General features: G+C 40.9%; 1 protein-coding gene across 2 annotated transcripts in view; it reads right to left on the reverse strand.

Moving 5' to 3' along the window:
- LOC117446973 (myosin-10) overlaps nucleotides 1–15,921 on the reverse strand; it is a 62,455-nt gene that overhangs the window by 13,490 nt on the left and 33,044 nt on the right. For both annotated transcript variants that reach the window (XM_034083531.2, XM_034083523.2), the window contains 15 exons: nucleotides 14,412–14,530; nucleotides 13,518–13,670; nucleotides 13,151–13,324; nucleotides 12,533–12,706; nucleotides 9,091–9,205; nucleotides 7,263–7,456; nucleotides 6,887–7,008; nucleotides 6,726–6,795; nucleotides 6,274–6,434; nucleotides 5,784–5,892; nucleotides 3,760–3,891; nucleotides 3,336–3,542; nucleotides 2,576–2,713; nucleotides 2,299–2,422; nucleotides 534–705 (listed from right to left, as the gene is read on the reverse strand). In XM_034083531.2, coding sequence (XP_033939422.1) covers nucleotides 534–705; nucleotides 2,299–2,422; nucleotides 2,576–2,713; nucleotides 3,336–3,542; nucleotides 3,760–3,891; nucleotides 5,784–5,892; nucleotides 6,274–6,434; nucleotides 6,726–6,795; nucleotides 6,887–7,008; nucleotides 7,263–7,456; nucleotides 9,091–9,205; nucleotides 12,533–12,706; nucleotides 13,151–13,324; nucleotides 13,518–13,670; nucleotides 14,412–14,530 — 2,164 coding nt within the window. The remainder of the gene's footprint in view (nucleotides 1–533; nucleotides 706–2,298; nucleotides 2,423–2,575; nucleotides 2,714–3,335; nucleotides 3,543–3,759; nucleotides 3,892–5,783; nucleotides 5,893–6,273; nucleotides 6,435–6,725; nucleotides 6,796–6,886; nucleotides 7,009–7,262; nucleotides 7,457–9,090; nucleotides 9,206–12,532; nucleotides 12,707–13,150; nucleotides 13,325–13,517; nucleotides 13,671–14,411; nucleotides 14,531–15,921) is intronic.

Raw genomic sequence — 15,921 nt, forward strand, 5'->3', positions numbered from 1 at the left:
TTAGGTTCATAGTTATGCGGGTTCACCCAGTAGTGAGTGTTATAATACAAACAAATAATGTGCTTTCACCAAAATCAATTAGACACTTGTTAAGCTCAGTCAATATCCATCGCAGCCTAACAATCATTGTGAATAGCAAAGCGCTTGGACAGAAATACTTCTACTTTCAGACAATGAATTAAATAGATATTGAATATAATAGGATGTGCTCTTTGGCGAGAACAAAAAGATGTAAAATATATATTACACTTAAATTCCTTTGTCTACTGTAAGGAAACCTTTTGGCTCAGTTTCTGATAAGAGTTTTATTGAACTGGGGTCATATAATCAAATACTATCCTTTATTCGATTTTTCGTAAATGTTGTTTTCAGTTATTGTACCATTCTTTTTCTCGAGTAGCACACTTTAATCAATTGTCCCTGCTAAAAAGCTCATGTTTGAATTGAGTTGATCAGTGTTTTATGTTTCACTGAAGGTGTCTGAAGCTGTCAGTTTTGTGTGTACTTTGATGTTGTATATGTTGATCTCTGACCTGGCCAGAGACGCCTGCAGCTCCTCCTCCTTCTTGCTCAGCTGGATCTTCAGCTCCTCTATCTGGGCCTGAAGCTCCGCAATCTGATCCTGCAGGTCCGTCGTCTCAGCATCCAGTTTGCGTTTGGCCTTCTCCAGCTCCTGGCGCGTTTTCTCCTCCTTCTTCAAACGCTCTGAAAGAAAGGCAAAAATCAATGATTAGTAAGAAATGTGAACACTTTTGGCTTCAGTTAATCACAAGAGGTAAATGAGCAAAGTCACAGAGGGGTCATAGGAGGCACAACAAGGTCACAGAAAGTCAAAAGCCACCAACACCTAATTGCTAACAGCCTGACACAACTCATGCTAATCAGATCAGGAGTGTTTTTACAAACTGTCTTACACACCTCGGGCCTTAGCGACACATATTTACTACTGACAATAACAAACAGGTTTTTTTACTAGTCATGAAAAGTAAAAAAATCATTAATAGATTTCAGATTTGTATTCTTTCCGCGATTCGTTCATACTTTTCATTGTAGCCCATTTGTGTTTATACTAGTGTTAATCTAGTTTTAGTCTTAGTCCTGTGTCCTTTTTAGTTTTAGTCATATTTAGTCACCTTCATCCTGTTTTTATTTAGTCAAGTTTTAGTCGACTAAAAGTCTGAGCATTTTAGTCTTATTTTAGTCAAAGAAAACTAATTATTTTAGTCTTTTTTAGTCATCAGATTACATAGAACATTTCAGTCAAACTGGTCTAGCCAAAACCAATAATTTGTCATTTTAGTCAAACGTATTTCCCAATAAGATTATATCTCGTCCTTATTTGATGAAAAACACAGGTTGAATGATTAAGAAGGCAGCTTTGCAGAGAGTATCTGGTTTGTGGTGTTTGTACCAGCTGTGTTTTGGCCACATTGCTTCCCTTCTGATGAAACAATGCATTCGCTTTTTTTCTCCGCCTCATTGTAGCGAAAATGGGCCCAAATATCACATCGTTTCTTTCTCCCAAGCAGTGGTGGCTTTAGACTTTTTCGGTGTCAGTCATTTTGACGGACAGGATCGTAACATTTCCGTCATAATCCATTATTACCCGTCGAGTGCACAATGTATCACTCACTCGCGCTGACGGGGGGGACGGGGGTATTCGGTTAACGCGACTGCGACCACTGCTCCCAAACCCTGTTGTTGCCATTTTATGTTATGTTAAATAAGGTTAGTTAGACCATGAGTTAGACCCGAGTCTTCCTGACAGTTCATATTCTGCCGCTGCCCGGTGTAATTCAAATGTACCGCCGCACGCAGCACAGACACACAGCTGCTGCTCTGCCTCAGCACCGGAAGTGGAACTGCTGGGAGAAAAACTGACTATCAGAGATGTAACGTTATCTTTGATAATATTTCGTCTCCTCATTTTTCGTCAACGAAAGTAAAGAGAGATTTTGGCATAGTTTTTATTTAGTAAACTACATTTTCGTCTCGTCACTTTTCGTCAACGATATTGCATGATGATTTCGTTACAGTTATTGTTTACTGCAGTCGGTGCCGTCTCGTCATCGTCTCGTTTTCGTCATGGAAAAAAAGGACGTTGATGAACATATTTCGTCAGTTTTAGTCAACGAAATGAACACTAGTTTATACTGTAATTTCTGTCATATATGCTACTTGAACTTCTTATAGAACTACAGCTAACAGAACTAAATGGGTCTTTCAACTGTGACGGTGGCCATCCATCTTTTATTGTTTGTCCTAATAAGTGTTATTATGATGTAAGCAGCAGCTTACCCTCCAGGTCAACCATCATCAGCTCCTGCTTGTTCTTGACCTTGCCGAGGTTCTTCGCTTTCTCCTCCTCCTCCGTCAGCTGGGAGGTCATCTCTCCGATCCGGTCCTCCAGCAGCTTTTTCTCCTGTTGGGTGAAATAAGTAAATTATACTGTCACTTTAGAGGTGAGAAGGTCAACATTTTTCTCATATTTATGACCTTATTTTATCTAATTTATAGACTGTTTTTTCTTTCTGGCTCTTGTTTGACCCATCTTTGGCAGATCTAATCCTCTCACCTTGAGGAACTTGGAGTTGTGGTCCTCCAGCATGAGAATGTCCTCCTCCATTTTCTTGATCTTGGCCTCGGCTGTCACTTTATCCAGCTGCAGCTTCTGTCTCGCAGCTTCCTCTTCATCAAGCTGCTCCTCCAGGTCCTGTGGAGAGGGACACACACACACACACACACACACACACACACACACACACACACACACACACACACACACACACACACACACACACACACACACACACACACACACACACACACACACACACACACACACACACACACACACACACACACCCACACACACACACACACACACACACACACACACACACACACACACACACACACACACACACACACACACACACACACACACACACACACGTAAACCAGTGCAAAGAAGCTATAGACTAAACACTCACGTTTTTAAAGTGATGGAAGTCTGACATTTAAAGCTCTCTAAAGCTACAACACTTTGCATTAAACTGTAAAATCTTTTTAAACCATTTAATATTTATGAATAGATAAAGGATTCAAGTGAGAAAATCATCTCTTAAGGAATAACATAGGAGTTTACCAATTGCAAACTCAAATATGGAATCCTACTCTCTTCAACTTTTATAAAAATGCCAAAAGGTTATTTAAATGTTCAAATGAGGAACATTTTTATATGCAACAACTATTGGGATGAATTCAGAATATCAAAATCAAAAATAGGCGAGTGATTGGAGCGTGTAGGAGTTTAAACAGATGAGGATAAACACCTGGATGTGTGACTGCATCTTCTTCTTCTCATTCTGCATGCTCTGGTTCCTCTCCTCCTCCTCCTCCACCCTGGACTCCAGGTCGTGAAGGATCTCCTCCAACTCTTGCTTCCTAGAAAGCAGACGAACTCTCATCTCTTCGGCCTCGGCAAACAGCTCCGTCTCTGCGTGGAGTTGTTCTGCTAGGATGTTCTTCTCTTCTATGAGCTGGAGAAGGGAGAGAGTTCAAACATATATCCAGCCTTCTTAGCCATTAGATTGATTCCTTCCATTTGTAATGAACAAAATGATATTAATCCTTGCAGGATTAAAATCATGTTTCAATTATGAATTGATCACCTTTTGGTGAAGTCATTGTTGCCAAAATGATCTGAGCTTGAAGCCCACTATGTTCTGTACTTTCCATAACAGAGTGCATGTTTACCTGTTGGTGTTTCCTCTCCATCTCCACCAGCTCGTTCTCCACCTTGAGCTGCCTCTCCTTCGTCTTCACCAGCTCCTCATCTTTGGCTTGCATCTCCTCCTCCTGCCTGGTCACCTGCAGCAGAGGCTTCACCTGACAGAGTAGAAGAGAAGACAAACAAATCAACCTCCGCAGGGTTTTAAATGGTTAAATATGTTTAAAAACTCTTAAGTTAATTTAGTTTTTTGCTAAAATGGACACTTGCCAATCACGATGAAATGACACGTTGCTACATAACATAGTGGCGATGGTGTTTGCTGTAGGTCTGATAGCACCTGCTCCTCACCTGTTTTATTTTCTATGTATGTTCACACTTTTTTAAGCCATGCGGACACCCTGCTCTAATAAGCTCAGTCAGGCAAAAATAGGATTAACTTTATTCTCCACCTTGGCAAGAATCAATAAAAAACGTTTGGACTCTATTGAGCTGTACTCCTCAGCAGATGGAGTTTGCTTAACTCAAAACCTTAAAACCCTTTTCTTTGATGACAACATGAAACGCTTGCAAATTCCAATACAATAGGGAGCAAAACATTTAAAGCCTTATGGAGATATTGAGTATTCTCCATTTTCTGTTTTGTCCTTGTTCAACTGAGGTAATTGTTGAGGTATTCCATCAGTCATTTCTGAAATGCTCAGGGGCTTCATTTATAAAGGGATATACGCTCAAAAAATGGCGTACGCCAGTTTCTACGCAATGTTTGCGATTTATAAAATACTAACTTGACGGGAAAACGTGCGGTCCTCCATGCAAACCCATGCGTACGCACTAAGCACAAAAACGGGAGAGACGAGAAACTGCGATAACGTTGGCAGAAGGAAGAATGGAGAGAAATATGTGGAAATAATACCATAAATAAAATGTTACCTCTCATTTATCATATATGAAGAATTCATTTTCAAACATTGATTAAAGCAAATCTTAAAATGATTAAACAAACGCCTGTTTGCGACTCCTCAGTGCACACAAAAACATAACTTGGAGAAATAAATAAATACGGATATGTTATTTAAAACCACCTCGAATATGTTGTGCTAATGTTATGAAATGTTTTCTCATAAATGATGCGGTTTTGCATTTCTATAGGTTGTACGAGCATGGTTTTATATACTACCATGTTTAATCATGTTTTATGCCGTTTGCTAAGACTTAATAAGTCGCGCATAAAACACAGGAGGTATGGAAACTAAGAACACCATATGTGGTCAATTGTAAAGCTAATATAACACAACACATTAGTTGTATTTCCTTTAACTGGTGGATATAGGGTTGCTGCGGGACGGGGGGGGGGGTTGAGACACACAGGCTGCAGTGGAGACACTGAGCACAGCTGATCGACAGCTGGGACACAAACCACCAAATACGAAAACATAATTCAGATCATTTCTTACAGTCTCTCATCAAGGGAGGGTCTCCTGTCCTCGGTGCAAACACATTGCCTGAGGAAGGCTCTGTGTATTTATTTTGTCATGAACCTTTTTCGGACCACTTATTTATTTATTTTGGTGATCCGACCTCCATGCTGCTACTCTGGTTCAAACTGCATCCACCAAACAATATGATTTATCTCCACCTCCCCAAAATAACCAAAATCTGACGGTGTGAGATGTCTTTTTTAGCTGTTCTGTCGTCATTTCCTGCGATCTCCTTCATAAAGTCAGTCAAAATGAATGAATGGGCGTTTCTTTGACTATTTATAGGCAAATATGGGCGTTACGTGAAGCCCGCAAAAGCTGCACCGCATTTCGAGTCGATTGTGATTTATAAAGGGAAACCGGCGTAGGAAGTGCTGTACGCACTTTCCTCGCCGGTACGCAATGTTTGGTGAATCGGAAAATGTCGGAAAATGTCTGTACCTATTTTTTGGATTTCTACTACGTAAGCAACCTTCCCACGTGAATCCTACGCACGGCGTTATAAATGAGGCCCCAGATCTTTAGCCTGAGCAGAAGTGTACAGCTGTGATGCCGTCAGGGTTTCTCACCTTGGTGAAGAGCCTCCACCACTGCCAGTGTCGCAGCTTCAAATAAGCAGCACAGTTCCTCTGGAGGACCTTTAGGGCACTCAGCTGCTGCTGCTTCTTAGCAAAGGCCCTAAGAGAAGAAATGGAACAATAATAGCCGTGTTGAGGTAGAGTGATGCATTTAAAATCTGCAGTATTTTTAAAAAACAAGGTTGGGCTGGATTGAGTGAACAGATGAGCTGTTAAAGCAGCAAACAAACTAATAAATAGTGTATTCCCTCACTGCTCTGGTAATAATACTAAATCTCAACGGGTACTTGTGATTTCTTTTATGGGAACTACCAGGATGAGCTACAAGCACTAAGTTGTGACTTGACATGAGAAATGCCTTTACACTTGACAAATGTGTAAGCTGCATCACTGTCCTTAAATCATCCTGTGCATTTAAACGCATATACATCTGCTAAAGTAATACATATAAAATAAAATAAAACAGAGATCTGGCACCCACTTGCGTGCCAAGTATCCACGGCAAACAGACTGGAAGTAGATGATGATGTCGGTGATCTTCAGATCTCTCTCCTCCTCCAGGTGAGCCAGGACTCCGGTTCTGAAGAAGATCTTACTCTGACCAATACGGAACAGGTTGGGGTCCAGCTCCAGGGCGTGGATCTATAAACAACACATAAACAGTGGTTAAGTATTTACCTCTGAAGGGTAACATTTACATTTTGCTTTAAAAAATGTATGACATGCTAAGGAAAAACAGTTTGACATCACAATCAAACAAGTATTTGTTTTAGAGTTTTCACTACAGGCTTTTTCAAAGAATTTGGATTTAAAGAGGTAAGTTCTTTGATTCAAAAGTTCCTGGATATTGATCAAAAGCAAAACAAAACTCCCTACATTTAGTAGCTCTGTCTCAAAACTAAAATACAGCAAGAACAAAAAAACAAACACTACCATTCTTTCACAGGCTTGTTTTCCATCCATGAAACCCTTGGGGATAGCATTAGGTGTCAGGATCTCATATCTGTGAACAATAAAGTACATCACGATCAGTACTTCTTTCTCAAAAATGTTAATGGAGTTAAGAAGAAAGTGTCTTCTTTGTGGTTTGTCACCTTTGTCTGAACTCCTGGAAGACGATGCGGTTGGGGAAGCCCTGTCTGCAGATACGAATCCCCTCCAGGACTCCATTACACCGGAGCTGGTCCAGAACCAGGTGAGGCTCCAGTTTACCAGCCTGGAGGAGAAACAAATAAACAATTAAGACCAAAAACAAGTTTTTATATCGTACAATTTCTGCTCTTTAAACTGAACTGATATTAGCATTACTGGATTTCAAAGCAATTAACGCTATAGACTGACCAGAAACCAAGTGACAGCAGACTCAACATGGTACAGGGTAAATCAATTACAATTTCATCGTTAAAGGTCGCTGACTCTCCACTTTTCAACATGCAGATTCTAACAAATACATATAGATTCTTTATTTACTCTTTTTTCGTGGTTGGGGATGATGCAGCGGACAAAGTTGGGGTTGGTGTTCCTCAGTGTGGCCATGAGCTTGGTGAGCGACTCCTTGTAGAGCTGGCCCACCGTGCGGAACATGCCCTTTTTGGTTTTGTAGGTGGCGCCAAAGGCTGTCTCGTTCATCCCTGCCACCTGGTCCAGGCCCACGATGCGGTCGACTGGTGGGGAGAGGGGGAGAACTGGTTAGAGCGAGGAGACTTTGTGGGGGGGGGGGGGGGGGGGCAGAGAAAAACAGCAGCAGCAGCAGCAGCCACACAATGACATAATGTAGCTACATGAAGTGCAGATGGATCAAAAAGACATTACACACTGCAGTCTAACACTCAGGGGTATAACTAACACTAGTTTCTGCAGATGGGAAGTGTAGCATATCTTTTCCTAAGGGTGTGTACATACAGGGTCATATGTCATATTAACAAAGATGAATTTAAATGCTTTTCTTTGGTCCTCAAGGATTAGAGAGACGATTCTTGATGGCAGCTACATGAACACTTTAACATTTGACTTCTAACATGTTAACACTAAAGGAGTTGCAGACACTGAATGAATACATATTACAATAGACCTTTTTACAACCTATAATAAAAGGGTACTCCAACAATTGTACCCATGAGGAGGAATGGACTACTCATAGTTCATGCTACTCAGCCTGTGAAATGTGCATGGTGATAAAGGAACCTGTCAGCTTGTGCAGATTTTTGTTGGGAATATAGAATATTGACAGAATTATTCATTACATATTGAAATCGTTTCATAATCTAGCAATAATGTCAGTAGACTTATTTAGTAATATGTTATGATTTAAAACTCAATTAAATATACACTATGGCACCTGTTAATATCCAACTGTCTAAATAAAATCTGTTTGTCTAGTCACAGACTGCTGGAGTTTAGACTGAGATGATGTATGGCCTGCCGTCTGGACCCTCACATTGAGGGCTGAGCTCGGAGCCAAAACAAATACCGACATCTGCTTTCAATCTCCCGCTACTCTGATCCTATCTAGGCAGGAGGAAGGCGGGAAACTCATGTCTTTAAATAGTCTTCAGTCAGGACTCGAACCCTAAATTGCTCGTGGATGTATCACGTGACAGAAACAGAAATAATCTATGAAGCTGCAAGCAGCTGCACTCCATCCAAACACTTGCTTCTGGGCTATTGGACACACAGAGATCACAAGAACCATGTCAGCCTACAAAAATACTGACACAAACTAAAGCACGTTGATTCGACTAGAGGGAGCAGTTGAATATATTCTAAATATTTAGGAGTGACTACTGCTTTTGGCTGAGACAAGGGAGCCATGCAGCCTGGAAGCAAATGGGAGCCATTGTAGCTATGACAGACACAGCAGCGGCTGAAGCATGACACATACAGATCTGGGCAAAAATATACCAGTACACTTTTAAGAATCTCTCTGGCAATCATTTTTATTTTGCCTACTGGTAAATGTGTTGCTATTATTATTTTGGCCCAGGTCAGCTACAGCACGACCCATTCATTCACCTTCGGGGTTATCCAGACTAGTGACATTGTCATAGAATGAAGCCCTTTGAATGGTCTGAATCTCTACAACACAGAGAAAGAGACAGGGAGGGGAGGGCGACGTTAAGTGTATCCTCAGTTATCATAAACGAACAGGCTTTGGTCAACAAGGAGAGCTGTTGTTAGTAGGCTTGAGTGAGAAGCAAACAGGTACATACATACAGAATTTTAACGGATGAGTTAAAAAAAAAGAGGATTATTTTTAACACCATTTGAAATGTTTAGAGATAAGAAAGTAGCAGCTTACCATCTTTCCAAAGTTCACCCACAAATTTGTCAGTTGACTGGTGCAGGAGAGAGGCCACGTTGTCGTTCAGGGGATCCATGTTCTTCATCAGCCACTCATCGGCCTTGTAGTCTACCTGGAACAATCACACGTACAACTCAGAGATATGGACAAAACTAATACCTTATTATTATTACAGCACATTTAAGGATTTGTTTGAAGTTTTAATTTCAATATGTCAATAAACATCAGCTCTTCAGGTTTTATTGTTATGCTGTTTATGTTATTGAATGCCAAAAGTATAGAAAGTCAAAAAGTATTTGAGGTAAACCGGCTCGAATGCACTAAAATTTGAAAGTACGCAGCCCAAAAAAATCCGCCCCTTCCTTCAGACTTCCTTACAGAGCACCTCCTCCAACACACATGAACGACGTGCACATGACGTCAGCAGACGTGAAAGTGGCCGCCTGTTGCTGGCGAGTCATTGAAGTACTGCTGCAATGCACGCCCAATGAGGGCACGCCCAATGAGAGCACGAGATACATTTGTACGTGCACGAGATGGAAGACTGACAGACAGGGCGGCAATCCAATCCGTTTGGCCGGGCCGGCTAAAATGATTGGTCGTGCTTTTTACAGTACTACGGCTTCCACAGATGACATTTTTGTATGGACTTTTGGTTAAAGCACTTAAGATATTTATTGCTATCGGGATGTTAAGAGCATTCCATGGAATATAACAAGTGTATCTCGAGCCGGTTTCTGAAACTTACCTACCCCACAATTAAGCCTTGTTTATACATTTACATTTTCACTGCTCACACACACAAAAAAAAAGTAAAGACAAATATTTATGTTGTTATGTAAACAAGGAATATGGGCCGATAGAAATGGAGATAAGATTATTTATTTTTAACCCTCAAATATTAATTTTGGTAAAAACCTTAAACATTGAGGGCAGGGGTCTCACTGGGGGTCTGTGGGGAGCTCAAACTATAACTTAGTGGGATGAACAGGAAGTCATTTGACAGAAGAGGAAACATAAGGAGAAAGGATTAGCTATAAAGTATCGGCTGTATCAACAACTCTATCAATGTGCATTCTTGTGTAACCATCCAGACTGTGTATTAATGCCTATGATGCTTAAACATATATTAATAAGAAATCTCTGTATAAATATTTTTGTATATCTGACAAATTGACATACTACGAATACTAACTGTATATACTGCACAGGTCACACTTTATTGTAGCGTTTCAGGCTGCATTTGAGAGGTAATATTTTGTGTGCATACTCCCGTTTACAACATTTGGCTTAATGGGGCTGCAGATATTTCTCCACAGCAGATGTTCTTACAGTTCAACCTCTGTGTTTTTGGCTGATTGTGGGGTAAGACGTCAAAGTTCACTTAATGGTAAGCAGATGTGTTCCTCAGCAGGTCTCCCTGCAGAGACTGAGTCCTGTTGGATAACACACCTCACAACTTCCAAATCCACTCCAATACTAAGTCATATCAATCAAACCAGGAGTCAGTATTTCCCTGAAATCCCACCACAGGAGAACATTGCATAATTTTCGACTTCTGTCTTGGGGTTTACATTTTGCAGAAGAATATCAGGGAGGAAAAGAGATGTAGTGGAAAATACGAGTGTAGACATTAATAAAGCAGCTGGTCCTGCAAGGGAGCCATATATATACTTATGTATAACATACTATATGTTTCTAAGTAGGATGGAAGTACATTACATAACATTTCATTTAGCTGACGCTTTTATCCAAAGCGCTAAGGGCTAAGTGCCTTACCCAGGTGGTGTTCCTGGAGGGATTTGAACTCACAACCTTCCAATCTTCAGCCCACCTCACTATCCATTAGACCACCACTATCCAAGTGAAACAGAACATTCACTCCACTCTAGGAACTGCCCTGGCAATGAAACTTAAAGGGCTATCATGCAAAATGCACTTTCGTACGTCTTTTATACATGATTATCAGGGTTTCCGCTAGGATTTTTTCTCGCCGGTCAAATGTCCGGGCAGAATTTATTTTACCGGACACATTTGAAACTTACCGGTCATATTTCAATAATAATAAGAGTTGTGTAGCAGAGTTTCCGTTAGCAGGTAATTACCGGACTATGAGCAGATATGCTTCAGTTTAAAACTAAGTTCACGGGGCTCATTTTTATATTGCTTCAGTTTATAATCGTAACAGATCGAAAAATTCAGATTCATTTTTCAATAAATGATTCCACAAACAACATAATTATTACATTCAAACAAACTACTTGTAGTAGATAACGTACATTATTCAAAAGTTTACATTACATTTGAATAATAACACGGGAGAAACGGATCCTCTCTTTTCCCCTCTCCCTCCCTCTCCCTCTCTCTCCTGACAGCAGTCAGTTTCTCATGCAGCTCCTGCAGCTCGCTAAACAGAGGGCGGGGCTTCAGGTGATTATGCAGAGCTGCGTGTCTCGGTCAGACTCAGCAGCTGATCTGATCTCTCTCTCGCGTCCGGTTACACTTCACTCGCGTTTATGTCCATATCGATCAGATCCAGCTCTCCTGATCGGCCTTTATAGAGAGCACCGATCAAACTATTAAGAGTGAATATCGGCCAATAATGACCGGCGGCCGATCGATCGGAGCCTCCCTAATTATTACCAGACATTTTGACCGACAGGTTTTGAATTTACCGGTTTTTAATCAATTTTACCAGCTAAAAACCGGTAAATACCGGCTAACGGAAACCCTGATGAATATGTGTCCCCGGTGTGTCAGGGATCTCACCAAGTGTCAGAAAACACAACCCTCTCTCTTTTCCTCCATACCCAAATCTCTAAAACCGGGGCTGCAACGGAGCTGATTATTATTTGAATGTTTCTGACATCAGAAAAGGGGTGCTCCGCCTATATGGGCAACTCTCCACCTATCAGGGGAATGAGAGACCGCTCGAAAGCGCTGGAGACGCTGTAGTACATATGCCAGGCCTGTAAGTGGCGCTGTAGTCTGCCACAAAAGTAGCAAAGAAGACTTCTCACAGAATCAGCCCTTGCAAAAACAGGGCTGGAAAAGAGCAAATAGAGTGAACTGAGGCATGGCTAAAATGCATGATTTGTTTAGTATTTTGAAAAAAAACCTTCACAGACATGTTTTATATAGGTATGGCCCTACAATATATGTTTCAAATATAGCATGATAGGTCCACTTTAACTATAAGGGTATCAGTTGTATAAGCATAGATGATTAATAAAATGACCCTTTCATTATGTGTCTGTGTCTGTGAGTGCAGTTTGGAAGAGAGCCTGACCTATAATCTTTAAACAAGCTCCATAAACTGAGAGCTTTATCCTTCAGTGAACCAATTGTTTTCCTTTGGAGAACCCACCAGCAGAGGACTTAACAAAGACAGAAACCTGCTGAGTGTAATTCCTAAAGACATTTTCAAAAAGAAGCGTACTTTGCCAGCGTAGTGGATGATGCAGAAGTCGGCCTTATCCTTGAGCTGCCGAGGTTTCTGGAACTTGGAGTGTGTGCCCTGCTCCTGGCTCAGCTTATCGATAAAGCTCTTGTCCGTGGCCTTGGGGAACCAGCACTCTTCATCCAGCAGAGCCAACACTCCTGGAGGGTTCGCCTGAAGGAACATTAACAAGACAGAACTCAAGCCTTGGGAGAGAGAGGCATTTGTATTTATAACAGTGAGATAAAACGTATTTGCATTTTGTGTTTATTATTCAGGAGCGTTATGGTTGGCATCTCAAATACTAACTATCAACTTTGACTCAATGCAGATATAACTAAGCAAATGTTTGTTCATTAATTTACTTCCTAAAACGCATAAAATACAGCAGGTGGTTAAAAAACAATGTTGTGACAACAAGCATGATTTATTTAAAAAATACTGTGTATCCAGTTAAATATTGTATACTGGATAAGAAAAGTATTATGAAACTTAAGAGTGTGTTATTAACAATGAGACATAGCTTAATAGTTTAAAAAAACAAGTGGAACATATTTGTTGAAGAGTTTAAGTATGTTCAAAATAAAACAAGTAGATCAGCCAATCATCCACACTGACCGGCCTCTCAATGAGGTCGATGCAGGGCTGCAGGTCGAGGCCGAAGTCGATGAAGCTCCACTCGATGCCCTCCCTCTGGTACTCCTCCTGCTCCAGGATGAACATGGTGTGGTTGAAGAGCTGCTGCAGCTTCTCGTTGGTGTAGTTGATGCACATCTGCTCGAATGAGTTCAACTGTAGTAGGGAAGAAGAAAAACAATACTCTGAACATGAACGAATGAAATATGTGTAAATGACAAGAGCTCAAAACCTCAAATGTAGATAGTTTGTAAGAGAATGACAACAACAGCAAAAAACATTTTCTCCAGCCACAACCTGACAAACATTCTTATTTTAAGATTAAAACTTGTAAAGATTTGATCCAAACCTGAAAAATCTCAAAACCAGCAATGTCCAGGATGCCGATGAAGGACGCCCCCTGCCGTTTGGTTCTGTCCAGAGCTTTGTTAATGCGATGGACCAGCCAGCGGAACAGACGCTCGTATGTCGCTTTACCCAAAGCTTCAACAGCAAAGTCAGCCTGGAGGGAGAAAAGGAAACCAGAGGTAAAATAAGACAATGTCAGGTGAGGAAGAGCGGCCATGGCAGAGAGCGAGCACAGGTAGATCGGGGCAATAGTCAGTACAATTCAGATTCAGAAATGGACTCTTACATCTTGGAGATACTGTATACCGTTAATGTGACAGACGTATATTGATATCTAAAACAGTTGAGACAAAGGCTGTTTGATTGAGCTGAAGCCATAATGATCAGAAGTCTGCAATAGCACTTTAAAATGAATGATTTATAAACAGGAGACGTACTTTGGAGAAGTTTCAGAGAAAGTAAAACTTGCCTTCGTATGTGCTCAGTAAAATACAATACAAGGCAAGATATCATTTTTTTCCCTTCACTTTTTTTTTAATCATGTCGGTTCGTTTTACAACATTCCCCATGGAGCTCAGCGGCTGGAGAAGAAGCTAGGCGGATGCTTCAAACAAAGGAATAGAAAGAAAAAAAACCTGCATTGTTTGCCATTCATGTATGAAAAACAACTTTAAAAATGAATCACTGATCAAAATAATTAGAATTTTTTTCAATAGACTGATCGGTTTGCAGACAGACCTTTGCAGCTCAAGTCATTATGAAGTTGTACTGATGATTTAAATGAAGAATATATGCACATCAAATCCAAAAATGAAACCTGGAATAGACCATGATTAGTGTTACGGTGGATCTGAGCTGGAAATGAAAGATGATGACTTGTTGTTCGCTCACTGACCTGCTCTTTAGTCTGCGCTTTCTGGACGTAGTCTCTTCCCACTTTGATCCTCGGGGACAGGATGGCTCTGGTGAACTCCATGACATTCAGACCCAGCAGATGACAGAGCTTCTGGGCAGCTGGGAGACAGAGATGGGAAAAACACACAACAGGGAATACACAGTTATTTAAATTAGATTAAAAGGAGGCCAGGGTTTCCCACACATAGACTATACTTGGGCGGGCCGCCCAGGTATATTAACGGCCGCCCAAGTATATTTCGCGACCCATTTAGGTTTTGTTTTTTTTAATAATTTTTTAATATTTTTTTTTTTTATTATTTTTTTTTGTATTCGTCCGTGACCAAGATGCCATCTGCGATCGATTAACTTGTGGACAATGATCCCTCGCTCCCTTGCACTGATCTCGCCTCCTTCTGGCCTGTTAAGTGACCTGCCTCACACAGGGTGACTGGCTGTCCACATGATGTGGCCTGCCGACATGGCCACTGTCATACAGATCATAAATCAAAGCCCTTGATTGGTCTCTGTGTGTCATTCAAGCTCGGGATAAGCTCAGCTCAGGTGAGGTAAAGGACTCTTTAGGAGTGTTTAGATAGTTAACTTAGTCTAAGTTCTCAGTGGGTCTCAAACGGTGTGGTCACCAGTTATGTAACCACATATTAAGGTGAAAAAAGGTAAGATACACTTTTAAAACTTGTTGAGAGAAAACTAGTCTTTGCTGCTGCCTCAAAGAGGAGCAGGGGGGAGAGGAAGGAGACAGGAGAGGCTGATTCAGGAGCACAGACACACTCACAACTATAAATGAACCAAAAATAAATTAATAAACAAGTTTCAGTGTTTTTTTCATATTGGAAATGGTATGTTATTGGTTATGGCCATGATTTTATGATTATTGAAATGTATACAGTTCTGTTTAATATAGGTGTTTCCATATATCTAGATCTATTTTCCCCTCAAAATGCACCAGATTGATGCATTTAACTCCAAAATAAAATCTTACCGGGGGGGCATGCCCCTGGACCCCCATAGAGGATTTGAGGTCGACCCCCACTAAAAATCACATGGATAGGTTCCTAAATACATTTATAAATACATTTATTTTTTTAAATAGTAACCCATTTCCATATGTTCATGTGTGGGTAGTAGATTTAAACTATAGGGCTATCATTATGGGCCCTGCCTGTACCTGTTCGCTCTGCCATTGCTTGAAGGGTCTGCTAACAAGCGACCAACAGAAAGGTTAATGTTGTTGCACGTCACCTCACGTGACCCCCCCCCCTACCACCACTACCTATTTCAGATATGTGGGAAACAGATCTGTGGGAAACACTGGCAGTTAATGGACCAGCACCAGAGGTGTTCCCATACACACAGGCGTTGGAGCTGTTCTTCATGAAATCCCAGAAGGATGAAGTGCTCTGACAAACAGTGCCATCTTTGCGCAAAATGATTATACAGGAATGAAAAGTCAATAAATAAACATGTTGTTAAAACATTTTTTTTTTTCG

The sequence above is a fragment of the Pseudochaenichthys georgianus genome, chromosome 1 (genome assembly GCF_902827115.2).
Source record: "Pseudochaenichthys georgianus chromosome 1, fPseGeo1.2, whole genome shotgun sequence".
Taxonomy (NCBI): Eukaryota; Metazoa; Chordata; class Actinopteri; order Perciformes; family Channichthyidae; genus Pseudochaenichthys; species Pseudochaenichthys georgianus.